Source organism: Antechinus flavipes, chromosome 4 (genome assembly GCF_016432865.1).
Source record: "Antechinus flavipes isolate AdamAnt ecotype Samford, QLD, Australia chromosome 4, AdamAnt_v2, whole genome shotgun sequence".
Classification (NCBI taxonomy): Eukaryota; Metazoa; Chordata; class Mammalia; order Dasyuromorphia; family Dasyuridae; genus Antechinus; species Antechinus flavipes.
The window spans coordinates 108,264,539-108,292,012 of record NC_067401.1 but is presented as its reverse complement, the minus strand read 5'-3'; the positions used below and the strand labels follow the sequence as shown (position 1 = coordinate 108,292,012).

The following is a 27,474-nucleotide window of genomic DNA, read 5'->3' as shown; positions in this document are numbered from 1 at the left end:
TTTTCCTTTTCTTTTAAAAAATAATAGCTTTTTATTTTCAAAATATGTGCAAAGATAGTTTTCATCATTCACCCTTGCAAAACCTTGTACTCTAAATTTTTTTTTCTTCCCTTCTCCCTATCCTCCCCCCAGACAACAAATAATCCAATATAGGTTAAACATGTGCAATTCTTCTATAAATATTTCCATATTTATCATGCTGCACAAAAAAATTATTTTCTTTTTCCTATTCATGGCCTTGTTGTTTATTATTCTGTTCTCAAGCATCCAACATTTGCTCTGCCCCTACCCTGGCATAATTTATCTTTCAAAGTTTATTTGAGACCATTTTTCATACAAATAGTATGGTAGCCTTGGGTAGGTTTTATGAATCAGACTTATATTTTGTGAGGTTTATTTCAGGTGCAAAAAAATATTATTTATGGCTGCGATTTCAATTAAACTGAATAGATCTTTATTAAAGACTTTGTGTATTTGACCCTATGCTAGCCTATAGGGATATAGAGGTAGAAAAATCAAGGTATGTGCAGGAGATTGAGGGTACTTAGAAGCCCCAAAGTCAACTTTATTCCAGAATAGACATTAAAAATGGTCACATTTCCATCTTTTTCCTATATGTCTCCAACTCTGTTCTTACTTTGCCTCAAATTCAACTTGGCTAAAATCAAACTCAGGTCCCTCCCCCAAGTCCTCCTTCTGATTATCCTATTTCTGTTCATTATAAACCAGCTTTTCTATTAGATTAGACTAATACCTATGAGGTAGATCATCACTGACTCTTCTTTTTCCCACCCTCATGAACAATGGTCAAGAAAGGAATGGTCCAGTTGAAATGAACATTCTCCAAAGTGAACAGTCCTGGAGGGTAATTTGTAGGCATCTTACTAAGAAAGCAAGGTGCCACCAGAATCCACTGACTCTAAAATGTAATTAATATAAGACAAACACTGAAGGTGGTAATTTTAGCACATTATGAAAGTGTACTGAGGAAAAAGGGGAATTATGTAATGACAAGAACAGATAGAACTCTTCAATAGGATCCCTGGACCATAGAAACTTTGGTCAATCCATATTTAAAGATGAGAAAATGAAGCCTGAGAGATGAGATGATTTTTTTCTTATAAGTGCTTAAGCCTGTTTGAGGCAGTTCTAAAGAGCTGATTATTAAATTTTTAGCATGAGCATAATTTATACCTTAAAAATGGCCGGGAAAAGGCTTGTTATACTATTTCAATGATGATCTAGACTTAAGAAAGTGATGAAAAATCTTGTATAATCAAGTATACTTGTCCAATTGTTAAATATTTACAAGCATACTTCTCTCTAGAGAGTAGATTAAAAAGTGTCAGGACTAGAACTGAGAATTTCTGGGAGGAAAAAAATTAGTGTTTTCTCCCTTGCACCAAGATGTCTCTCAGTATATGAACATTGTCAATAGCTACACATAATGTTTAAGACTGGAATGATTTTAATGATCATTCATTCTGTCTAGTTCATTTTAGAGATGAAGAAACTGAGATATAGCCTGTAAGAATATTGAAAAAGAAGGAAAAGATAATCAGAATTTGTTAAAATGTTTCTAGTTAATTCTAGGTTCTCTGCCCTCCGGTGTGGGATCCTGAATTTTTTTTTTTTTAAATAGCAATAATCCTTGACTGGAAGCATATTTTACTAAATTATCAAACCTTGATAAATATAATTATTAAACAAATCCAAATTCTCTGCTTTATCTTTGCATTTACTAAGCAATCTTTTGTTTTGTAATTTATTTTCCTGGATGGATGAGCTAGGCCAGAAAGTATACACTCTCCATGTAGCTGATTCCATTTCCTTTCATAATGAAAATATCAATGAATCAATTAGATGGCTTCAAATGTGTGTCTGCTCAGAGTGCAGTTTTGAACTTAGGGAAAGAATTAAAAATAGAAATGGAAAAACAATTTGAGTGTGAATCAAATTGTTGCTGAGGGGTCAGAAGAGATTTGCATTTTCATTATTTTCAGCAACATCTAGACATCTGTCTGCAGCGTTGGTCTTCTCTGAATCTGTAGGTTTTCACTTCACTTCACTTCAGCTGCTTCACTTCAGCATAGATAACTGGGGAGTCCTGGAAGGGAAAATACTAGGGTGAGGATATGGGAGAGAAAGAAAAGGGGCAAGGAATAGCCAGAAAACCCAACTCACCTTAATCTCTGGAAGCTTCTTTGTGTTGTTTACTGTGGAAAGAAGGGAAGCTTTGACTTGTGAGTCTGTTCAAATTCAGTCTCAATCTCTTATTAGGTGTATAATCCAACAGCAGTCAAATAACCTCTGTCTACCTCAGTTTCCTCAACTTTAAAAATGAGAATTATACAGCACCTACTTTATAGCTTGTGAAGGATAAGATGACATAACATTTATAAAGTGTTCAGTATAGTGCCTAAGCACATGGTAGGTGCTTAATAAACTTGGGTTCATTTCTCTTATCACTATATCATCAAAAGTGATTGTCAGACTAGATGCTAATCCTCACATAAAAAGAATTAAATTCAAAGAATTTGCTTTTGCAATTGTCTGTTCACTAATCATTGATCCTATATATCATAGGTCAGAGATTTAAAAGAAACAGGATAGACTTATCATCTACAGGCAACACAGTGAATAGAACTCCAGATGTGGTATTTTTATAGATGAAACACAGAGATGGACAAAGACTTGCTCATAGTGACACAGGTGGTAAGTAAACAGTTAAGATTTGAAACTAAATCCTCTGGATTTAAATAACAATATTACCAAGCTTTTGATTTTTCCAAGTATTAACAATATGTCTCTTTAATGCATTTATCTTATTTTTATATTATAGTTATTTGTATTTGTATCTTATTAATTTATTAGATTAAAAGCACCATGTATGTAGGGACAAAATCTTATCTAATTTTTTTCTTTCCTCTGGGAACAATATACTAAAGCACTGAAAATGTACTTGCTAAATTAAATTTTGGTGAATTGAATTAAACTAATTGAGATACAAAACCTTAGTCTTAATCCTTTTTCTCCCTGTACTTTCTTGTTTGCTAATCTCGTCACTTCTTAGGAGTCACTAGATAAACTAGATAAAAGTAATTAAATAACTGAGTGATCTTACCTTCTTTTCCATGTTCTTTGGAAGTGATTAACTCAGAATAAACCACATTTTCAGCTACAGGATTTACTAAAAGAGAAGACAAAAAAGACAAAAATTTCCAGAAGATATTGACCAAGGAACTAACACCATAGATTTTTAGAAGATTTCAGAGATCATCTAATCCAGACCCTTTGCAATGCAGGAACCCTTTCTTCAACCATTCTACAGATAGTCATCAAACCTTTGTTGGAATACCTCTAGTATTGTTGAGTTTACTAATTGCAATAAAGCATTTTCCATTTTTAGAAACTGATAGTCATTGTTATAGAGCAATACTCTAAGATCCAACAAAACATAATTTAGAATCACAATCACTTCCCATTGACTCATTTTTATTTACTTTTCCCAACAGGGTACTCCAGAGCTCAGAATAGACAATGTCCTTACTTATAGGATTCACTGTAAGAAAAGACAAAATTGATCAAGAGGCTCTGGTCAAGAGCTTGGATTACTAGCTTTTCTTAACCATCTTTCTCAGAATCTTCCTTACTTGATGATGAGACAGGCAAATCCAAAAAGATCAAGATACTTGAATCAAGAGCCTTGAGAAAAGCACTGTCTCACAGAACCACTGACTGTTTCTAATTTGGGCTCCATAGCTAACATTGATGAGAATAATCATAGTGCATGATTTGAATCGAATAATATGTAGGATCATTTTTTTTCTCCAGATACCAGCATTAGTTGCTGACCAACTGCCATTGATGGTCAGGTAAAGCCAAGAATTCTGGGAAATATAGGACAGCATTCCCAGACTATACTTCCTACTTCCAATCTAGTCCCCACAATCATTATTCCAGGAAGCAATCCTAGGGAATAAATGGTCTGGCAGATCTTTCTGCAATTGTTTATGAACAAAATGATCAACACTATCAAATGGCCCATCCCTTTTAAGTTACTGGAAATAGAAAAAAATTCATTTATATCTGCTTTGCCACTTTACCATGGGGCCTTTCCATCTGACTTGCAATTAAAACCTTTATATGTTGTCTACCACCATCAGAATGTGAGTTTCTTAAGAGAATTTATTGGATGATCTTAATTTTTGATTTCTATCCTCAGCACTTGACATAGTATTTTTCTTATATTAAATAATTAATAAGTGATTTTTTATTCTTTCATTCATTCATAATTCTAGGTAGGCCACTCATTGATTTTGGGTAACTGAGCTTGAGCAAAGCATTGAGCACCTACAAGAATTTAGCTCTGTTTACCTTATGTTCCCTTTCTTTTGCTTCACTCTACTCACAAAGCCCAGTTCTTCAACCTTTGCCCAAAGATGAGGTCCTTACCATTACCATATATTGGCACCAGTTCCTTTTGGGAAGGTGAATTTGAATAGACAGGTTCTTGAAGGTTCGAGATGGAAGAGACCCTGTGGGAAATAGATACACAAGCTATACCTTGGAACATAAATAAGTTATGGGCAGAGTCCTGGAAGCAAAAAGAATGGAAATGGTATTGAATTTTAGGGAAATCAGAAGACAAAAATATCATGGAGAGATCTGGATATTCTATCAGATGCATTCTTTATGAGCGTAAGTATTATCAATTACACAGGCAACTTATGTGGGTTCTTTTAAGAAAGAAACAATGAAAAAAATAAAAATAAAGAGAAACAATGTGATGGAACAATCAAAGGAGGCATAGTCTTAAATTGGAATGATTTAGTAACAGGCTCCATCCATAGATAAGAATGCCTTAATGATGAAAGACCCACTCTGAATGGCTGAAATGTTTATCCTTTTCATTATCATAATAACTCTCATAAGAGTTTAATTTATCACCTTTATTTGTTGGGTTAGCCTTTGTATAAAATCAATTAGAAAAAACACAGCCCATGGGTTAGAATCTCATAACCTAAGGGTCAAATACAGGGAAATGAAAAGCATTGTGTGATATCAAGCCTGTGTGATAAATAAACATATTAATATTAGACAAAAGCAGATCAAAAAACTGGGTAGTAAAGGGCAAGTTTTAAGAATAGTGATGAGGGACACTGTCCTATGAAATCATCTGCACATTCCAAAAGGTCTGAAAACAGCCCCATCTCCAAGGACAAAAGGTAGTAATCCATTTTTGAGCTTCTGCATGGGTGAGTGGGATAATGTGATGGGAGATGGGAGGGCAGAAAACATGAAGAGGGTAGAAGAAGCAGAGGCTTTACCTGTATGGGCTGGGGGCAGAGCTTCTTCCTAAAAAGCACAAGAACAGGGTATCAGAAGAGAAGTAGGTCTTCTCTTCTCTCCTTCCCTCTCTTTTCTTTCCTTCCTTCCTTCTTTTTTCCTTCCTTCCTTCCTTCCTTCCTTCCTTCCTTCCTTCCTTCCTTCCTTCCTTCCTTCCTTCCTTCCTTCCTTCCTTCCTTCCTTCCTTCCTTCCTTCTCTCCTCCCTTCTTATCTTTCTTCCTCAATATTTTGTCTTTCTTCTTCTTTTTCATTGTTTTTTCTCTTTCTCTTACCTATTCTGTCTTTTTCTAACTCTCTCTCTCTCTCTCTCTCTCTCTCTCTCTCTCTCTCATACACACACACACACACACACACACACACACACACACACACACACACACACACGGCATTCACTTTTCAGCTGATTTTTATGGATTGTTTTTTCTTATACACTATGAACTCCTTTTGGACAGAGTGTTTTTTGCCTCTTTGTGCCCCTAGAGCTCAGCACAGGCCTTGCATTCACAAATGCTTTTTATTGCCTAACCTAGGAGAATTTCAAGGGCAGATAATCATTTGTCAGATATGATAAAAGCAGACATTTCTCTATCACTTTAAAATTTGCAAAGTTTTGTAATCTGATTTCTACTTCACAACAATACTATCCTTATTGGGATATGGATTAGACTACATGATATCTGAAATTGCTCCCAAATCTGAGTTTTTATAATTCTATGAAAGTTAGCTACCTGCTAACTCACTAGAAGACTTTGAAGATAATGAAAAGTTTTCTTTCCTGGAGAATGGATTCTTCGAGGGGCAGAGAACTAAATGGGGCCTTAGAGAGAGTCTAAAATATTTTTATTCAAAACTGGCTTCAGGCAAATGGGTAAATTACTTAAATTCTCTCTGCCTCAGTTTCTTCATCTGTAAAAGGGAGGGAATAATAATAGCAATACCTTGCAAGACTGAATGACATAATATTTGTAAAGGGCTTCACAAACTTTAAAGCTATTTGGGGAAAAAAAACCACACACAGTAATCTGATTTACCTGAACTGGATTAACAAGCTGACAAGTGGGAATTTTAAAGAAAAGAGCAAAAAATTTTAGGCTCAGAATAGTTTTGTTCTTCCCCATAAAGAAGTGTTAGAAGATAGAATTCTAAAAAGTAGTTTTCTAAATTCAGTGAATTATAAAGTTCTTTTTAGAATGCATTCATTTCATATAGATTTTTTTAAATTGACACTCCTATATGAAATTGCCTTCCATTTTAGGAAGTGGGGAAGGGAGAAAGGGGAGTTTAGGGAGGGAGCGAGAAAAATTTGGAACTCAAGATCTCATAAAAATAAATGTTAAAAATTGTTTTGACATATAATTGGGAAAAAATAGTTTAAAAAATCCATACCCCAACTGCATTTTCTCTCTGCTTATATGTGTTCCACTGAGCTGAGAATATAAGCAAAGAATTAGACATCATCAAAATGTCTTCCTTGGATAGATTTTAATACAAAGCAGATTTGATATTAGAATTTGCATTCAGCCCCTTTACCACCAAAGTCATGGTTTAATCCTCTGCCAAGAAAGGCCTTTGAAAGGCCACATAGTACAATGGAATGATCACTGGATCTTTCTTCTCTCATTTACTTCCTAATGTGAAAATGGGCAAGTTAGTTACTTAACATTTTTGGGCCTTAGTTTTCCCATCTATAAAATGAGCTTCTTATGTCTCTCCCAACTCCAAATCTATGACATCTCTGAAAGAAAACTGAACTAATAATCTTATCATTGGGTATAATTTCATATGGAGATTAACCCTCAATCATCTGAAACTAGAATAAAGGATTGTACCTCATTCTTTGGTGGAATTTCAATATTAAACAATAGCTTATGTCATTATATAGCACAATGGCAAAATACTAGTTTCCCAATCAAAGGCCTTGAGTTTGAATTCCAACTTTCCCATCCTCTACTTGTGTGACATTAGGAAAATCGTTCCATCTCTTAGTACATCAATTTTGTTCTATGTCAAAAATAAGAGTTTGAATTTCTAACTTCTTTTCAGCTTTAAGTTTTATGTTCTCATAAAGCTTCTATTCAGTTGAATTAGTCACTGTTTATGTGATTTTCCTGAGGGCAAACAGGAGAGGTGATTCACAAGGCACTAACTTGTCAAATACTAGACTGGGTTAAGGGCAAGGGAGGCTAGTCGTTATGAGAAATCATCACTGTAACTATGCTTTAGAAGTGTCCTATATTGCACATTCAAAAAATAATATAAAGTATACAGGAGCGGGGAAAAAATGTTTTAGGTCCTTATAAAATGAACTGTGTTAAGAGATAGGGTAGCAACAACAACAAACAAACAAACAAAAAATCAAAGTCTGAACTCCATTTAATTATAATTTAATTATCAAACTTGATAAGGAATTAGAAAATGTACCATCCTCAACTTCATTCAACTTGATTTGAGAAATAGGGAGAAATAGGGAGAAAAAAGGAATGCTGCACCTAATGTCAATTTCTGTTGAAAAATTGGATAGTTTTGCTAAAAAGACTCCTCCCTCTCTCTCTTTTCCTCCTCCTTCTCCTCTTTCTTTTTGTTCAGAGGGATGTCTCATTAACAAAAATTATCAATAAAAATGAAAAAAAAAAAACAATCTATATAAGGAAATAGCTCATTCAGCAACATCAAGTCACAAAACTGAAATTATAGATGTATAGAAACTGCTTGATTAATCATAAAATGTATATTTTCCATGCTTGGAGTCAGAAAGTCCTGAGTTCAAATCCAACTTCAAACACTAGTTAAATGACTCATGGGCAGGATACTTATCTCTGCTTCAATTTCCTCATTTATAAAATGAGGTTAAAAATAGTACTTACCAAAGGATCAAATGACATAATGGTAAAGTGCTTAGTACAGTGCCTGGCACAAAGTAAGAACTATATAAATGTTAACTGTTATTATTATAATACTCCTTTTCTCTCATCTTCCCCTACTTTACATTGCATTAAAATTTTATTTATAGACATTTTATCTTCTCTAGTATGATAAAAGCTATTGAGGGAAAGGGTGTTTCATTTTTACTTATGTATTCTTAGTACCTAATATAATGTCTGGCATATGGTAAGTGCTTAATAAGTGCTTGAAGTGTAACCTAAGAAGTCAAGGTCTTTACTCTCATTGATGGAAAACTTCATGGATAAAAAACTGAGTTATGAGGCAAAACAAGTGAAATGGGAATGCCAAAATATCCTCCAAGATTTATTCTTGTCCTGGGGATGGAGATTTTTATTTTGGCATTGATGTAATTTATTTAATGAACCATGAAACTCCTCTGCCAAGTTGAAAGTCTTCATTGTTAAATTGAGGAAGACATACCCATGGTTGGATGAATGGGTTAACTGGTTGCAGAAGTTCTTCCTTTTTCCTCCTTCAAATAAATCATTCCTTTTAAGTGTCTTGGCTTCTTTATCTTTGTTGAAATGCCCAGATTTCCTTTTCTTCTCTCTACAGATCTCTAAGACCCATCAGGAAGGTGAGATTTCTGAACTGGCATGAAATCCTTAGATCAATTAATTAGGATGGCAGTGGGGACAATAAAACAAAGAATTCACACTTTTTCAAGGAGTTACTTAGTCTGGGGATTTTTTGAACTTTGTGAAAGAGAGAACATCAATCTAGAACTTGTCTTCCTCTGGTGAAGACAAAGAGGATTTTATCAGTCAATCAATTAGTCAATCAACAAACAATTCTTTAACACTCACTGTGTGCCAGGCACTTAGCATCTTAAGTACTGATCGTGCTTGTCTTCAAGGATCTCCCATTCTAATGGGGGAGACACTCTGTAAATAACTAGGTACATTCACAATCTATACTGAACAGATGGAAGGAAATCTCAGGGGAAAAGCAGTTAAGGGCACTTGATAATACTTCCTGAAGAAAAGAAAATGTGAATTGAGACTAGAAGGAAGCCAGGTAAAAGTACAGAGGGAACAGGCATGAGTGGGTCAGCCAGTACAAATGCATAGAGATGACAGTGACAGATGGAGTGTTTGGTGCTAATAAAAAGATCTCTCTCTCTCTTTCTCACTCTCTCTCTCTCTCTCTCTCTCTCACATAACTTGTTTAATTAGAATTGTCTCTTGTGATGGAAAGATCCCAACACATAAGAACAATATAGAACTCACATGCTAGCTTAGTGTAAAAATTGCAGGATTTGATGTCAAGAGGTTGGGGTTCTAGCCTTGAGTTTACCACTGACAAGCATTATAATTAGAGTTGCTTTATTATTTTAGAGTCTCACTTTCCTCTTCTGTAAAATGAGTCATTGGATCAAATAAAATCTAAGATTTATGACAGTTGAGGCATTCTATGATTGTTGAAATTTAGGATTCATTTGTATGATTTTAATTTTTTGTCAAACTATATAAAGTTCTTTCAACATTATAAAAAATAGCATACTAAAAAAAGAAAGAAAGAAACAGTAAGTAAGTCAATAAGCTGAATGCTAAAACACTGGGAAAGTAGGAAGGGTCTAAGCTGTGAAGTGCTTTAAATACCGAATTTGATTATTTGGTTTGGTTCTGGAGGTAATAAAGAGACACTAATATTTACTGAGTAAAGGGGTAACTGTGGTGGAAATTCCTGTTAGCATCTGAGTGGAAAAAGCATTCCTTGAAGCAGAAAGCATCTTGAAACTTGAAGCAACAAGATCAATGAAAATGCTATAACAGTAATCCAACTAAAGATAATAACAACCTGAATTGAGTGGTTTTTTGAGAGATGTTGGGATAGATTACTGGGCCTGGAGTCCTAATAGCTATTTATTTATTTATATTTTTTTGGACTATATGAAAGGAGAGATTCTTTGCCTCAATTGCTATCTAACCTTATTCACTGAATAGGTGTGGGCTTCAGGCTAACTGAGACCTGTTGAAGACCTTAGCTTAAAAAGGCCAAGGTCACCACCCATTTCATTCAGGGCCATCTCCAATCATCTTGATCTTTAACTGGCCATTGGACCCAGATGGCTCTGGAGCAGAAAGTGAAACAGGTAACCTTGCACAGCCCTCCCTCACTTAAATTCAATTCAGTTGTATGTCATGGATCATCTCCCTGATGTCATGGTACTTGAATGAAAGACAAACAACAACAGCTGTTTGACCTCATGTAAGTCTGTTTTGTCTGGAAATCATTGGAATTAATTGATAATTGAAGCATATATAGTTATAACTATATATAAAAATAATAGATCATCTCCCTGATGTCATGGTACTTGAATGAAAGACAAACAACAACAGCTGTTTGACCTCATGTAAGTCTGTTTTGTCTGGAAATTATTGGAATTAAATGATAATTGAAGCATATATAGTTACAACTATATATAAAAATAATATAATGATTATATCAAATATATATAATTACATAATTAAATTTTATATAAAAAGATGTAAAAACAAGAACAAAAGCCTTTATGGTAGAACCATTTTACTTGCATAGACTTTATTTTCTCAATTCTGAAATGATTTCTAAATTCTCTTCTGACTGTTTAAGAAAGTAAATGATCAATTCTGAGTCCTACCTGAATGCATTGGAAAGGGAGTTCATATCATGATTCCAAATTAGCTTTCCTTTTGTATGCATCATCTATTTGCCAGCTAAAGTGGACCTCTTTCTAGTCCCCATGCCATTATCCCTATGTGGATCTCACCTACAGCCTCATAATGTCTATCTCTCTCTTCAATGCCTAATGCCAGTATTACTTGTTCAATGAAGCCTGCCTCTTTTCACTCCCATAAGAAAGAAATCATATTTTTTTCTTCATATTTATGCTAACATTTATGTGGATCACTCTTTTGTATTTGTTTTACACTTCCTTATTTGGCAACTGTGTGCATGACTTTCTCTGTATTTGATTGTAGGCTTCTTGAGGTCATGGGTTGTTTTGGTTTTGTTCTTGCCACCCCCCCTTTCCCAAAATGAGCCTGCCATATGGTTAATATTTAATGGATGAATGTTGAATCGAGTTCAGTTAAGTTCTCAACCTGGCATCTCTGATCACTAGCTATTAGAACTATAGTAGAATCTAAGTGAGGAGAACATAAGCACAAATCTAATATATCAAACTAGTTTCATGAATGTATAAGCTTAAAAAAGGGTAACTAGTAAACTACAAACCTGACTTTCTCAGAAGTTTGAAGTAAACCACAAGAACAACAATAGTGAGGATCAAGATGATGATCAGGGCAACAGTAATTCCCATGATGGCGGTGTTTGGCTGACTTCTTATAGGATCTGTGAGGAAACAACTATGAATGAAACTTTGGGAGATATATCTGGGGCCCAAAGTATCTCCAGATAAGGGAACATGGGTGAAAAATAGGATTTTGTGGGTCTTTCTCTTAGGAACAGGTTGTAGGTATCCAACAGGTTGGATGATCTCAGCTGTATTTACCCGTCAATTATGCTTTGCCAAATACACAATAATATGGAAGAAGGGTGTTAAGCAGTTGTTAAGCTCTGACTTCCCCCATCCCACTCCTTCATGACTCAAGACAGTTTAAAATTTGGCTAAGCCAGTTTCAGAAAATATTGCCCTATAATTCACCATCGTCAAAGTTTTTCCATTATGGAGGACAGCATCAAGCCCAGAGCATCTTACCTACCTGAGATGGAGAGCGTCAGATTTTCACTGAGTTGATAACTGAAACTGTTGTTGGCTTTACAGAAGTAATTCCCAGAATGTCCAACTGTCATGGTGAGGTTGAAGGAAGCTGCACCTCCAGAAGGAGCTATCTTGTTCTCAAGGATTGTGTTCTCATGATAAAATTGATACTGTATTGGAAAAGAACCTCTGAGGGCTTTACAGTGAAACTCTACCACATCCCCCACACTGGCCTGTGCCCTGAATGCACTGAGGTTGAAGAAGGGCTGAGACACTGGAACTGAAAGAGAAAATAAAATTTATCAGAAAGTTTCTCCTCTTGCAAGGAACTCATGAATTCTTTACCTAAAATGTGTGAAACAGAAAGATGTCTCAGTGGTCTTTTCAGGCTCCATAATACATATATTCTATAATAATGAGGCTTCCCCCCAAATACATTCTAGATTTTGGAGGTTTTTTCCCCCCAGCAGAATTCTTCTCTATAATTATAATCTCTAAGATTAGGTTAATAAGACCAGAATTAATTAAACATGTAAGTCTCATCTTCAATAAACTCAATAAATATCTTTTTATGGGGAAAAACCACTTATCTTATGATTTTCAAAACACTATTAAACAATGTGGCAGAAATTATGTTTAGACTGACATTTACACAATATGTCACAATAAGCTCCAAATGGATACATACCTTAAACATAAAATTACAAACAAGATATTCAAGGAACTGAAAGGAGTCATCTTTTACAACTATGACTAGAGGGAGAATTCTTAAATATTTAGTCAAATTCTCAAATAAACAAGGGATGAAAGTAATCACAGAAAATAGAATAGATAATTTCAATCACACAACATTGAAAAGTTTTCATATGAACACAAAGTTTCTTTAATTATAAGATGAAGATAATAATAGCATGTACATCACAAGTTTGCTATGGAATCAATGGAGATAAAATGTACAAAAACATTTATGAAAATATTTGTAAAAGTATTTAGGTGATATAATAAATAATAATATATTATAATGCAATATATAATACATAAACAATATGCACATATGATAATATATGATAATAAATATCATTAAAAGTACATACTAAATGGTTATTTCCTTTTCTTCCCTCAAGGCAGTCAGAATTAGAAAGAAGTAGTTAATTGGGAAACATTTTTGCAGCAATATCTCTCATAAATATCTCATTTTCATGTTATATAGAGAATTGATGAAAATAATATTAGGACCATTACCCAATAGGTAAGTGACCAGAGGATATGAATAAGTAATTTATTCAATTATTAATTCAAGAAGCATTTCTTAAGAACCTACTATGTGGCAGGCATTGAGCTATATCTTGAAGATACAAAGACTAAAATAAAATGTTTTTTGCCTTCAAGGAATTCAACTTGTCTTGACCAAAACAATGTGTGCATAAAAATAAAACACAGAATATATGGAAATAAATTTTGGGGGGAATTCAATTCAAAAATGGAGGAATGAGGAGAAATCTTTTGCAGACAGAAGCATTTGAACTTGACTTTAAATGATACTGGGGATTGTCTGCAGCTACAGTGAGGAGGGGGTGTTCTTTCTTTTATAACAAATTTTGGTATTAGTATCACTAAACCTTAGTCTTCTCCCTTCTCTATCCTCTCTCCTTACCAAAATAAAAAATTCCATTATAACAAATGAGTATAATCACTCAAAACACATCTAGCACTTTGTGCCTGAAAATGCATGTCTCATTTTGCATCTTTAGCTATCACCTCTCTACTAAGAAGTAGATTAGTATTTTGATTGGTTATTGAATTAATCCAAGATCCTAGATTGTTGACAGTTATTTTCCTTTATGATTCTGCAACCATTATGTAATTTTTTCCTGTTGTCTCTGCTTATTTCACTATGGATCATTTCATTCAAGCACTCCCAGGTTCCTCTGAATTCAACCGTTTCATAATTTCTTTCTTTTTTAAAATTTTATTCTCAGTTTAGAATTCTCTCCCTCCTTCCTATTCCTTCTCTAAATATTGAGAAGGCAAAAAACCTTTCAACATTTCTTATGGAAAATTAACATAATTTGTCAATTGGTGATAAGATCACTCCCATGAATTTAATTATCATTTTTATTCTGATGATTTTCATATCTACTAATCTAGCCCTAACTCTGTTGCTAATCTTTTGTCTTGAATTTCTAATTGCTTATTGTACATTTCAAACTCAGTGTCTTACATAAATCTTCGATTTCACATGTCCCAACCTGAACTCATTATCTCCCCCCACCAATATTCTCCCCTTCCAAATTTACCTATGAGGTTCTATCTCTCTCCCAGTCACCCAGGTTTAAAATGTAGATGTCATATTCAACTTCTCACTCTTTCTCACCTTCCATATTGATTTTTTTTTTTTTTTGCCAATGTCTGCTAATTTTACTTTCTTAACATCTGTCATATACATTCCCTTCTCTCTTCTGACATTATCACCATTCTCTTGCAGGCTCTGTCACGTCTGGATTACTGCAAGAGCCTACTGGTTGGTCTCCCAGCCACAGTCTCTCCCCACTTTAGACCATCCTCCAATCAGCTGTCAAAGGGACATCCTAAAGCTTGGGTCTAACGCCTTTTCCTCTTTTATTTGCCCCACCTCACCCCCATTCAACAAACTTTATTTGTTCTCAACCATATACAGGTTCAAATAGAAAATCCTCTAGCATTCAAAGCCTTTCATAACCTATATTTCCCTATTCCCTTCTCCCCCACCTTTCTAGTCTTCTTATGACTTATACCCCAATATGTATTCTATGATTCTATCCTCTTGTTTCTCAAACAAGACACTCCATCTCCTAACTCCAGGCATTTTTATTGGCTGTCCCCTATTTTGGACTTATGTGTCTGTACAATGAGAACTTAGGAAAACATATAATAAAGAAGGAAGAAATGGGTCACTTGTATATTATAAATAAATATGGGGGATTATCTTGAATATATTGGTGAGGAGGAGTCATCTTTTCCCAGTTTAAGATAGTGTTGATTATCCATCCATAATCTTCTGGACCACAACTTTGGTTTTGGGCCATTCTAAGGAAGGATCTAGAGGGGAATTGAAACATTTCAGTAATGCCTCACTGGAAAGACATTTTTATCATATAGGATAGAGAGGCTATTGTGAAGTGTCAGCTCTACCCTAAAGTGGAATCATTCAAGTATTACAAACACATTTGCCTTAAAGTCCCAGAAGAAAACTTTCTTTTATTCCTCTAGCCTACAATTATCTCTCTTCTATCACTTCCTCTTCTAGAGTGAGATGATGAACACTGTTCACCATTAATCTGTTCTGTGATTGTTTGCTGGGAATGTCTTATATCTCCTAATACATTGCTAGCCCTTGCATTCAGAAGCCATGCCTGAAGCTTCTTTGTATTTTACTCTTTTGGCCTAGTTCTAAAGCACTGAGAATAGTATTGGGCATGAAGCAAATACTCAACAAATACTTTTTTGGAAGTGGCTAGAATTGTAGGATTAGTTGATAATATTTTTTTATAATTTTATATCAGAGTTCTCCATGCCAATCTAGCCACTAAGATATAAAGATACAATGACATAGGGTTATAAAAATATTAACTAATCCTGCAATTCTGGGACTCTCTTGTCATTTTAGTCTTGATAACCACAGCTCTAACTTGGCTGGTAAAACTGGGGTGGGCTTCAAGTCATCAAAATTAACGTGGTTATCTTGGAACCTGACAATATTTCTTAAGCAGCATAGAGGTCACTGTATTAATGAATTTCTCTTTCCCTCATCCTCTAATGAACTTATCTCATTTTTAAAATAATATTGTTGCACTGAAAATCTTAAAAATTGACTTGAGGAGGATTGTGCCAGATTTATAGATAATAAGAAAAATTCCTCTTTGATAAATGATCAAAAGATTGGCATAGGCAGTTTTCAGAGGAAAAGTAAAAAAAAAAAAAAAAAAACCTCAATAGTCACACAAAAATGATCTAAATCATTACGAATTAGGGAAACACAAATTAAAAGTACTACCTAACAGCTGTTAGATTAACTAACATGACAGAAAAGGAAAATTACATGTTAGAGGGGACACTAATGTTCTATTGGTGGAGTTGTGAACTGGTCTAAGCATTCTGGAGAATAATTTGGAATTATGTCCAAAAGGCTATGAAACTGTGCATAGCTTTTACTCAGCAATATGATTACCAGGATTGTATTTCAAACATATAAAGGAAAAAGGCAAAGGACATACACACACACACACACACACACACACATATACATGCAATGATAACCATACATATGTGTATGTGTTTATACATATGTATATATAGAAATACTATACATTACATTATATATGTATGTGTATATATGAATATCATAAATATGTGTATAAAAGTAGTTATTTTTGTGATAAGAAATAATTGGAAATTCAGGGGATACTCATCACTTGAAGAATGACTAAACAAGTCATATTTTATGGTTATGTTGGAATGCTGTTGTGTTATAAGAAATGAGAAGAGGGATGGATTCAGGAAACATTGTACAAAGTGCAGCAATCAAGGATTTACACAATTGCAAAGAATTTATGATGAAAAAATGCCATGTACCTCCAAAGAAAGAACTGGTCAACTCTGATGTATTTTGAAGTATACTTTTTTTTTCCACTTGTATTTTTCCTTGCTTTCTTCTTCCCTGCAACATGGCTCATATGGAAATGTTTTGCATAATTTTATATGATCATGAATGATATCTTATTCTTGCCTTCTCAATGGGTGATAAGAGATATGAAGGAGGAGAGAATTTGAAATTCAAAATTTTTAAAAATAATGTTAAAAATTGATTTGAGAGTTCTTGCTCAGGATGGGATTCACACTGCTTGTTTATAGCAAATTTGCTCTTTTGCTTGTCCCCAGCAAATTATTTATTTATAACTCTATTGATGTCTTAATGTAAGAGAAGACCCACAGGAAATCTAGCTGGTTGTCTCCAGCACTACTCCCATTTCCAAGGGAAGAAGAAAAGCATATTACAAAGTAACCCAAGATTTAAAATGATGCCAGGGCCCCTTCCTCCATTTCTCTATCCCAGCCTGCATCACTGATACTCACTTTTCACACTGATCTTCACGTAGTTGCTCTGTTTCAAAATATTCTGAGTCACTGCTTTTGCCTCACACCGGTATGACCCTGAGTCTTTTGTCTGGATGGCTGGGATCTGGAGCACATGGGAATTCTTCCCACCTGAAGTGATGACCGTGCCATCTCTGATGAAGGAGAAGTGCAGTTTGGTGTCTAACCTCTGTGGAGAGAGCTGAGTCTCACAGCTCAGATTCACTGGGGTCCCTTCTATGGGTTCAGAGGTTGTGGTTTTCAGCTCAGGGGGTGAAAACAATTCTAGAGAGAGGAGGCAAAGCCAGGACAGTGAGGGTCAGAGCGCCTGGGGTATTGTCTTATATTCTCAGCTGAACATATGAAGGAAAACACAAATGACTCCATCTCATTTCCCTTCTATGCTCCAGCCATGAGCTCATCTTCCAGTTATGAGTCTACCCAACCCGCCACATAAAGAGCCTGGCCCTGAAAAGTCCTTCTCCTTCCTTCTTCTCCCCTATCTCAGGACTGAAGTTCTTACCTTGGACTTGGATAGTTACAGGTTTTGAAATTTCTGTCCAAGTAGACCATTGAGAAACAATTCTTGTGCAATGATATTTGCTACTGTCATTTAAGTCAACTCGTGAGAGGGAGAAGAAGACATTAAATTTTTTTAAAAAATCAGGCAATTTTCTTTCATCTTTATAGTATGCAATGTAATTGACTGTCCCCGTGTTCTTTCCCCAGCATCTCATGACCAGCGTGTCTCCTTCAAACACAGAATATGGGGTCTGCAGGATCAGCGTTTCTGTAAGAGAACCCAGGAGACATTGGAGAGTCAACTCCCACCTTTCTGCCCTGTCTTCCTTCCAACTGCTCCTAATCTGGAGATTATCTGGTGTATAGTGGGGAATCCACGTTCCCCTTGTGCTTCCCACTTTACCCAGATGATTCACTAACTCTCCCTCCCTGGAACAAGGAGTTTTCCTAGAGGTGTCTTCTCAGATAAATCCCAACACATCTACTGTGTGAAGGGAGTCCCATCCTTTACCCTCAGTGGTCAGAGTTGGTCCCTAGCTGCAGGGAATCTCAGGGTATCCAACTGCTTTCTGAATGACTGAAGGGGAGTCAAGGCATCCCCAGTTCTGCTGCTATCCCAAGGGTATCATGTAGCATTCTAGAGCCCCCAGTGCCTTTCCTCTTGTCCCTCCCTCCCAGTGGGATACTGCACTTAGAAACTCTGTCTTGAGGGTTAGTGAGACCCTCTGTCCTCACCAGAAGAAAATACCAGGTTTACAGGGTCACTGAGGGCTGAGTCCTGGGTCTGGCATCTGTACTCTCCAGGCTGGTTAGTCTGAATGTTTTTAGATAGAATTTCTTGCAATTGTTGGTTTTTGTACCACCATGCCTTTTCTTGTTTAAGAGGGCCAACTCCATGGCAAGTTAAAGTCACTAGCTCCCCTTCCAAAAGAGGTGTCCATGAAGGCCTGGGTTCCACCACAGATTTCTTTGCAATAGCTGGATGAGAGAAAAAGAAGGGCATGAGATGAAGATGCCTGTGCACAATTCTTGAAAATGGGAAAGGTAGGAGAAAAGCAGAGAAGTCCTGACCCCATACTGGCCCCACCCCGGGATGGAACCTAAAGCTTGGAGTTCCAGGTTGAGATGCTCTGTTCCAGCCTCCAGCTCATGCACAGTCCACTTGCCAACTAGAAATTTAGTAAAAATCAGAGAAAAGTGTCTTGGCCTCCTAAAATGTTAAACTTCCTTCTGATTCAGTCCAAATTGAGAGGAGAGATTAGATATCAACTAAAGATTGGTTTGGAGGGAAGGTAATCAAATGTGCCCAAATGAATCCAGGAGATTAGGGCTAATATTGTTTTAATGGCAGGTTAGGTCCCCAGGAGACTGAGTTGGTTCTGAAGTCTCCTTGAAGTAGACTTCCAATTGAAGTAGACACTCAAGATGTAGTTTTTTTCCCCTCTTGCATGTGTTCAATGCTATTTGTACATGTTATCACATTTTATCCTACACACATTAAAGAGGTTTTTGTGATTTTGTGATTACAGATGAGAAAATTTGGTTTGGAGATGAAGTGATTTGTCTAAGGTCACATTGTAGATAGTTTCAGAACCTAGATTTGAAAGTCTCTTGATTCTAAATCTAGTACTTTTCCCACTGCACCATAGTTAGAAGATCTAAATTTGAATTCTAGTTTGAAACTGTGTCCTATAAACATGATTTCACCTAATTAAACCTCAGTTTCCTTTTCTGTAAACATATTAACTTAGATCATCTGCAAGGTCTTTTCCTGCTCTAAAATGTAACAGTTTATGATTCAAGGTATGGTCCTGTTTGCAAGAGGATGCCCCAGGGTCAACCCCCAAATCCTCAGCACAACAGATAATTATGTCAATGTTCATGTCTGGGAGAAGAATCCTGAGCAGAAACCTTGGAGGAACTGGAAGTAGCCTGAGCCTGAGGCCCAGAAGAGAGAACTGAGGAACTGCAAACCTCAATCAAGAAATACAGAGCAGGCAAGGTAGCTCATAGAAGCCTCTGAGTGCATCCTGTGGTCCTGAAGGAGATGGCATTATCCAGAGACCCTGAGAAACAAAGAAAAAGGCGACTCACCAGCTTGTCTGCTGAGCAAACCTGGGAAAGAGAAAAGAGCCAGAAGTTAAATGGAGTGGAGATTCTCAAAGTTTTCAGCATTTCTAACTTCTCAAAAATTCTTCAGATCCCTCAGTTATATTATCAACTTTCTTTAATCTCTTCCCTACACACTGGGTCTAAAAGAAACCTCCTAGATCATGACTTTTAAAATTAATATTTTATTTTTCCCAATTAATTGAAAGACTAACATTTATTTAAAAGTAATTTGAATTTCAAATTCTCTCCTTCCCTTCCTTACCTCCCTCCTCCTTGAGGCAGTAAGGAATTTGATATAGGTTATATATGTATAATCATGTAACACATTTTCATATTGGTCATGATGTAAAAGAAGAATCAGATTAAGAGAAGAAATTATGAAAAAAAATAAAGAAGATGAAAACAGGATACTTTGATCTGCATTCTGACTTCATCCATTTTCTCCTCTGGATGTGGATAGCATTTTCCATTATGAGCATCCATCTAAAAATCCCTTCATAGCTTGGCCTCAGCCTCTCTGTCCAGCCTCACTCTATGTCATGCTGTTTCATGAGCTTTGTGCACCTGGTAACTGTCGTGTCTCTTCTTTCCCCATGATACCTCATCTCTGAACTCCCTCCTTTGTGCTGTCTCCCATACTCACAATGTGTGTCCTTTCCATATCCACCATAAAAATCCCTCTCTTCCCCAGGATTCACTTTAAATACTCTGCCTCCTAAATTATTTTGATTTTTAAAAACTTATATTTATTCTATCTCCATGTAGGTCTGTGTACTTTGATTTCACTGACAGTGTATAAGGTTCTTGAGAGTAGAAATTGTTTCGTTCTTTGTATTTGTAATGTGCAACCTAGATCAGTGATTGGCACATGGTAAGTCTTTAATCACTTTTTGCTGATTGATTTATTCATCATTAAACACTAAACAGATATTTGGAATTCAAAATTCCAACTATTATGAATTCAATAGAAATTTTTAAAGCACCTACTATGTGTTAGTCACTGTGCTCAGGGTTGGGAATATGAAAAGAGGTAAAAGCCCATCATTCTCTTCAAGGAGCTTACAATATAATGATCCCCTTAGAAGTTTGAACTATTTAGTCTGATAAATTATGGAATCGAACAGTACAGTATATAGAAGAGAAGCAGATAAATGATTTTTCCCCATACATGAAGGATTCCTAATCTAAAGGGAATGGTGTGGAGTGAAAAGAACTCTTGAGGGCAAAGAAACCTGGGGTCTAGTCCTGATTTTCTGTCATTTTAACCTCTGTGGTCCTCAATATTCTTATGTTTAAAATAAAAAGGATGAAATAGAATGTTTCTTGAGATTCCTTATGATTTTTATATTTGAGTTACTTTCTAACTCCTACTTTGAAAGAAATTGTAGAATCATAGATCATAAAACCATAGAAATTTGAGTTGAAAGGGAACTCAGTAACCACCATAGGTATTCCCAAATTATTTGGTTTAAATTAAAATAATTCAATTTGTGGAGCTATATAATGAACCTTTATGATTCGTTATGTCTTTGAAATTTAAATGCGCAATATTTTGTCTTTTTTCCATAGTCACTTATTTTATGTGATTTGTCATTGAATTCACAAAATTTTGACATAGATTCTTTAGTTCTTCATCATGAAATTAGTCCACATTGGATTAGACAGACTTTGATTAATAGTGTATTTTTAAAAGTCTAGGTTTTTAACCGAATTTAAATTAAGCAAGTTCTTAGGCCTTTGAAGCATTTTTATTTTTTTCTTGGATAAATTTCTTAAACTTATATGACATGTAACATGTTTCAATATTCCATTTACATTTGGGAATTTCTGTAATTCCAGAGCAATTTTGCTTTTCAGTCTATCATTATTTGTTTCAGAGTTGACCATTATGTCTATGGGAACAAAACTTCAGGCTCAGTAGAATTTTTTTAAATCCCCAAAACATTTTTGGGATGTTTTATAGTCTGATAAAGACCCATTCTTTTGGGCTCACTTGTCATTTCAACCTTCAAAGAAAATTGAGCCTCTTCTGTAAGGAAAATACATTTTTTCATATTTTCAGTACTTTAGTCTTTGTATTTTATTGCACATGAGAAGTTTTCTATTCTAAGTTAAACCTTCACAGGCTAATTCACACATTATTTCTAAGTCCAATTTTTTTTTTATACAGCAACATAACTATTTGGACATGTACACATATATTGTATATAACTTACACTTTAACATATTTAATATGTATTGGTCAACCTGCCATCTGCGGGAAGGGATGGGGGGAAGGAGGGGAAAAGTTGGAACAAAAGGTTTTGCAATTGTTAATGCTGAAAAATTACCCATGCATATCTCTTGTAAATAAAAAAGTTATAATAAAAAATTATGTATTTCAGGAGTTAGACTTATCTAAATCTGAAAGGAGCAAATTAAGATCTCACTATTTTTCTTTATTTTTCTGTTTTTATTTTCCTCTGTAACTTATTTAACTTTTTCTTTAAGAAATAGATACTATGCTTTGTGATGCACTGGTATTGGTATTAAGTCATTGTGTGATAACTTTAAGCAAAATAAGATTTTCCAATTTATTTCTTTTCAATTAATTCCATATTTATTGTTAATACAACTGGGGTCAGGTTTGCTGCTCCTGCCTTTTTTACTTCAGATAAAATATAGCAGTCTACTATAACCGTTTATTTTAACTCTTTATACATCTTTCTGCTTCAAATGTATTTCTTGTAAATAACATACTGTTTGATTTCCCATTCTACTATCCTCTTCTGTTTTATGGATGATTTCATACCATTCACATTTGCAGTTGTGATTGTTAATTATGGATTTCCCTCCATTCTATCCTCATATTTTTTTCTCTTTATTTTCTGCTCCATCTTTAAGAATTTGTTTTGCTTCTGACTAATTACTCCCTCAGTTTACCCTGTCTCTTATTTTTCCTTTTCCTATAAGCCTTTTCTCTCATGCTTCTCTGTTGCATAAAATGTATTACTATACCCAAATCTCTGTGTATAGGAAAATTCTTCCCTCCTTTGACCAGGATAGCTGAAAATGAGGTTCAAATGTTTCTTTCCCCCATCCTCTTTGTTAAATAAATATCTATTTTCAAACTATATTTATGTGAAATTTTTCTCCTTTCCCCCTTCCCAGTGTATTTTTCTTCCTTTGCCTTTTCATTCTTTTTTTAGGATCCTTCAAAGATAATAAAATCACTTCCATGGCCTCTAATTAAAAGCCTTTTATGATGATGAGTGAATTCTGAGGGAATACATATAGTATTTTTTACATATTTTACCTGTAAAATATGTTTCAACCAGTCATAAAAATTTTATGGAATGCTTGTTATATGTTAGGCATTGTGCTGAATGCTGGGACTGCAAATAAAAGGAAAAGGATGGTTCTTGACCACAAGGAGCTCACAATCTAATGGAAAAGACAACAGGCACATAATTTTGTAATGACAGACAAAATCGATAAGAAATAAAAGCCACATAAAGACAAAATTTGTGGGAAATAAACAACAGAGGAACCATTTGAATTAAGAAAGATTAGGGCAGACTTCTGGTGGAAGAAAGGACTTTAGGTAACCAGTTTGTAAGCCAGAAAAGGAAGGAAGCTTGGGAGGCACAGGTGAGGAGGAAGAGCAGGTCACACATGGGAGATGGCAAGGGAGAATACCTATTGTTGGGAGATGGAGTTTCTTGTTTGAAGAAGAGCAGGAAGGTCAAAGTGCCTGGAATGAATAGAGTGGGATATAGCTGGGATGAAAATGATATATAAAGGGTAAGAAGAGTGGAAGTGTTTATGCATGTGCATATGTGTGTATATGTTTATGTATACATGTATTTGTTAGTGTGCAACAACAATAACAACATGAACTAAAACAAAGTGGAGTGAGCAAAAGCAGGGTACAATTTATACAAATATAGAAACATTGTGAAGAAAAAACTTTGAAAGACATAAGAACTTTGATCAATGAAGTGACCAACCATATCTCTAAAGAAAATGATGAAATATGCTACATCCTTCCTGATATGTGCAAAGAGAGAAATACATTTCTGGATGTGTCCACTATGTGGATTCATTTTGCTTGATTATGTTTATTTGTTATAAGTTTTTTTCTTTATTTCAGATTTTAAGTGAGAATATCAGTGGTCAGATGGGATCATATATAATAATGAACAAAAACAAAAAGGTCACTGAAATATTTTTCAAATTCAAAGTAGAGAAAAGGAAATTCAGAAGGAAGCACAGATAAGGTAATTTTTAAAATGATGTGAAATTTATTATTTTTTTTTAAAACAAGCATTATGAAAAGGAGATTCATTATTTCATATAGAATAATCTTTTTGTTTTCTGCTATATACATGGAAATTTTTTTTTGATATTTTAGTTAAGAATTTTAATTTAAAAAACCCAACTATCTGGTAGTTAATCTGCCAAGGCACATTCGAGATCTATATTTATATAATGACAAAATGTTTTTTAAAGAAATAAAAAACAGATAAATTAACTAGAGACATATTTAGTGCTCCTGGGTAGGCAGTGCAATATCATAAATACTACCTATACAAATGTACAAATTTATTGCTATCCAAATTAAACTACCAAAGGAATACTCTATAGACAAAATAATAATACAATTCATTAGAGGACCAAAGATCTACTCTCTCAAGGAAAATAATGAATGGAAGTAAGCATGATGGAGGAATACTACTTCCAGATCTCAAATGGTACTATAAAGACACAATAACAAAACTATTTGGTAATGGTCAACTCCCTAATTTTTCCACTGTTTGATTCACCATAAAAGCCTTTTCAAATTTTTTTATCTGTCTTCAAACCTCTGTTACCCTTCCTCCTCCCTTCTCAGTTGAGAACTTTTCTTCATATTTGCAAGTTGAGGTTTTCCTTGAGAATTTCCTCTTCTTTTTTCTTCATGTCAAATTACTTAGATGTTTTCTGCCACAGTTTCCTCCTTCATGTGTTTCACATAACAAGGTGGCTCTTCTATTTGCCAAAGCAAACAGCTCTACTTCTATGGGTGATCCTATTCATTCCCATCTTCTCTACCAGCTTGTCTCCTCTGTCATCTTGACTTGATTGGAGTGGTCACTTGACTGTCACTAATCTTTGACCTCTCCCTGTCTATTGGTTGCTTCTTGATTGCTTTCAAACTTGCTTATCTCTCCTCCCTCCCCAAAAAACTTTCAACTGATACATCCATCTCAACTAGATCTTGTCCCATATCTCTCCTCCTTTTCATAATTAAATTCCTTGAAAGAGATCCCTTCCTTTGGTGCATTTACTTTCTTTTTTCTTCCTTCTTAACTACAGTCTTGCTTCAAATTTTATCTTTCAATGAACTTGTTCTCTTCAAAGTCAGTAATGATCTCTTAACTGTTAAATTTAATGGCCTTTTCTCAATCCTCTTGACCTCTCTATAATCATTTACATGGTCAGTCACCCTCTTTGTCCTTAACATTCCTTTCTGTCTTGATGTTTGTGACATTATCCTCTCCTGGTTTTCTTTCTACTGTTTGACCACTCCAATCTATTAGACTACTCCTCAGTCTCCTTCATTTAGGTTGTACTTATTACCCATGAGTGTCCAACAGAATTTTATCCTTGCCTCTCTTTTCTTCTCTCTCTCCATTTTTTGCTTTATCCAGTCCTAAGATCTGTCTTGATGTCATGTCTTGCATATCCACCTGCCTATTAAATACCTTAAAATGATTGTCCCAGATACACCTCAAATTCAACATGTTCAAAACTGAGTTCATTATCTTTCCACCCAATCCTTTTCCTCTTTCTAACTTTTCTATTACTGTTGAGGATACTTCCCATCCTCCCAGTCACCTAGGCTTACAATCTAGGAGTCATTCTCTTCTCTCACTACTTATATCTAATCTGTTGCCAACATCAGTTGATTTTACCTTCTTAATATCTCTTATTTATAGCTCTTTCTCTTGCTCCCAACACTGCCACCCCTGTGGTGCAGGTCCTTAATACCTGTCACCTGGATTATTACAATAATCTGCTCATTGGGCTCCAAGCCACAATCTTCTCCCCACTCCAATCCATCCTCTGGTCAGCTGCCAAAACAATTTTCCTAAAGCACAAATCTGGTCATATCATATCTTTACTCGTTGAACTCCCATGGCTCCTGATCCCCTCCAGGATCCAAAATAAAATCTTCATTCATTCACAGTCCTTTATGTCTTGCTCTCTCAGATTTTCCTTCTTCCCAGCCCTGTGATCTTGTGCCACTGACCTCTTTTCTGTTCTTGCACAAGAGAGTCTCTTTCCCACCTCTTGGCACTTTCACTCACTGTCCCCCATCCTTGGAGTTCTCTCCCTCTTCCTCACCACCTCCTGATTTTCCTAGTCTTCTTCAAGTCCCGACTAAAATCCTTCCTTCTACAGGAAGCCTATTCTGCATCCCACTTACTACTGGTGCCTTGTGTCTCTTGCCTCTCTTGCTTAAATGTTATCTCTCCCATGAGACTGTGAGCTCCTTGAAAGAAAGAATTTTCCTTTGACCTTCTTTGTATCTTTAGTGCTTGGCACATAGTAAATAGCACCTGTTCAATGATTGGATGACTACTCTCCTTCAAGCCATAAATTCCTAATTGTTTTCTCTTCTTTTAATCTTTCTCTTTCCCAATCCATCTATTTCATAGAACCAAATTAATTTTCTTCAAACTCAAATGAGACCATATCATTCTTCAACTTGAAAATTCTTAACCATTCATTATTCCTTCTAGGATAAATAGAAAAAAATTCTCCTTTTATTTAAGTCTCTCATCAATTTGCCTTCCTAATTTTATATCCTATTGCTAGTTTTGGTATACTTTCCATTTCAATCAAATTAGGACAGAAATGCAGACAGAAATAGATACTATTTGTGGAGAATTTGCACCATTTATATATCTCCTGCCTTAGTGCCTTGGCACAAATGGCCCTCTCTATCTGTAATGGGTCCTTTCCCTTTTGTTAAGACACAGCTCAAGTTTTACCTTCTACAGAAAGTCTTTCCTTAGCTCAGCTGTCAACAGACTCATTGTTTTGAAATTTTCTATTGTTCTGAATATATTTGAATTTATTTAATTGGGTAAATTGAAGATAATTTCTATTTCATTTTTCCTTTTACAGCCCCATCATCTTGCTTTGGAAAAAGTTGTTTTTTTTTTTTTTTAATTGAATTGGTTCCTTTTAGTCTCTACTTTGGAAAAAGGTTTTTTGAATTGAATCGGTCCCTTTGCAGAGAAACTGACATCCACCCATTAAAAATTCCATTTCTAGATGATTTTCTGATTTATGAAATTAAAAACAGATATATTCAAGACATAATTTAATGATTTTTCCTGCAGTATCAAGGTTGTTCATCTTTTTATTGTTTTTCTAATATGCAAGATTTGCTTTGTCCTCCCTCTCTCCAACTTGGCCTTGTTCCTGTAGCCTTGAGGAAGAGACTGACTTTCCCATCTCCTTGTAAAGATAGATTTTCTCTTAATCCCAGTTTCCCCAGAATAGGATCTTTTATTCTAAAGAAAATTTGTTCTCTGAAAACCAGGATTCTCTCTGATCTCACTCCAGGTTCCCCTCTGAGTTACTGTACTCACCAAGAATCAATAGCAGTACCCACAGCAGCATGAGGGGTAGGTCCAGAGATACTGGGACAGGGGATCCTCTAAGCAGTAGAAAATGTCAATTCAAAGATCAGAAT

The 27,474-nt window shown here is 35.2% G+C and overlaps 1 protein-coding gene across 1 annotated transcript; it reads right to left on the bottom strand.

Moving 5' to 3' along the window:
• On the bottom strand, positions 1–27,474 carry LOC127559749 (Fc receptor-like protein 5). The gene is made up of 12 exons (XM_051993738.1): positions 27,371–27,474; positions 19,728–19,748; positions 18,369–18,611; positions 17,635–17,901; positions 17,112–17,396; positions 12,001–12,279; positions 11,513–11,629; positions 5,331–5,358; positions 4,456–4,538; positions 3,125–3,190; positions 2,185–2,216; positions 1–2,107 (listed from the first exon to the last, which is right to left on the bottom strand). The coding sequence occupies exons 1-12, from the start codon at positions 27,399–27,401 to the stop codon at positions 2,066–2,068; spliced, it is 1,494 nt and encodes a 497-aa protein (XP_051849698.1). The 5' UTR covers positions 27,402–27,474; the 3' UTR covers positions 1–2,065.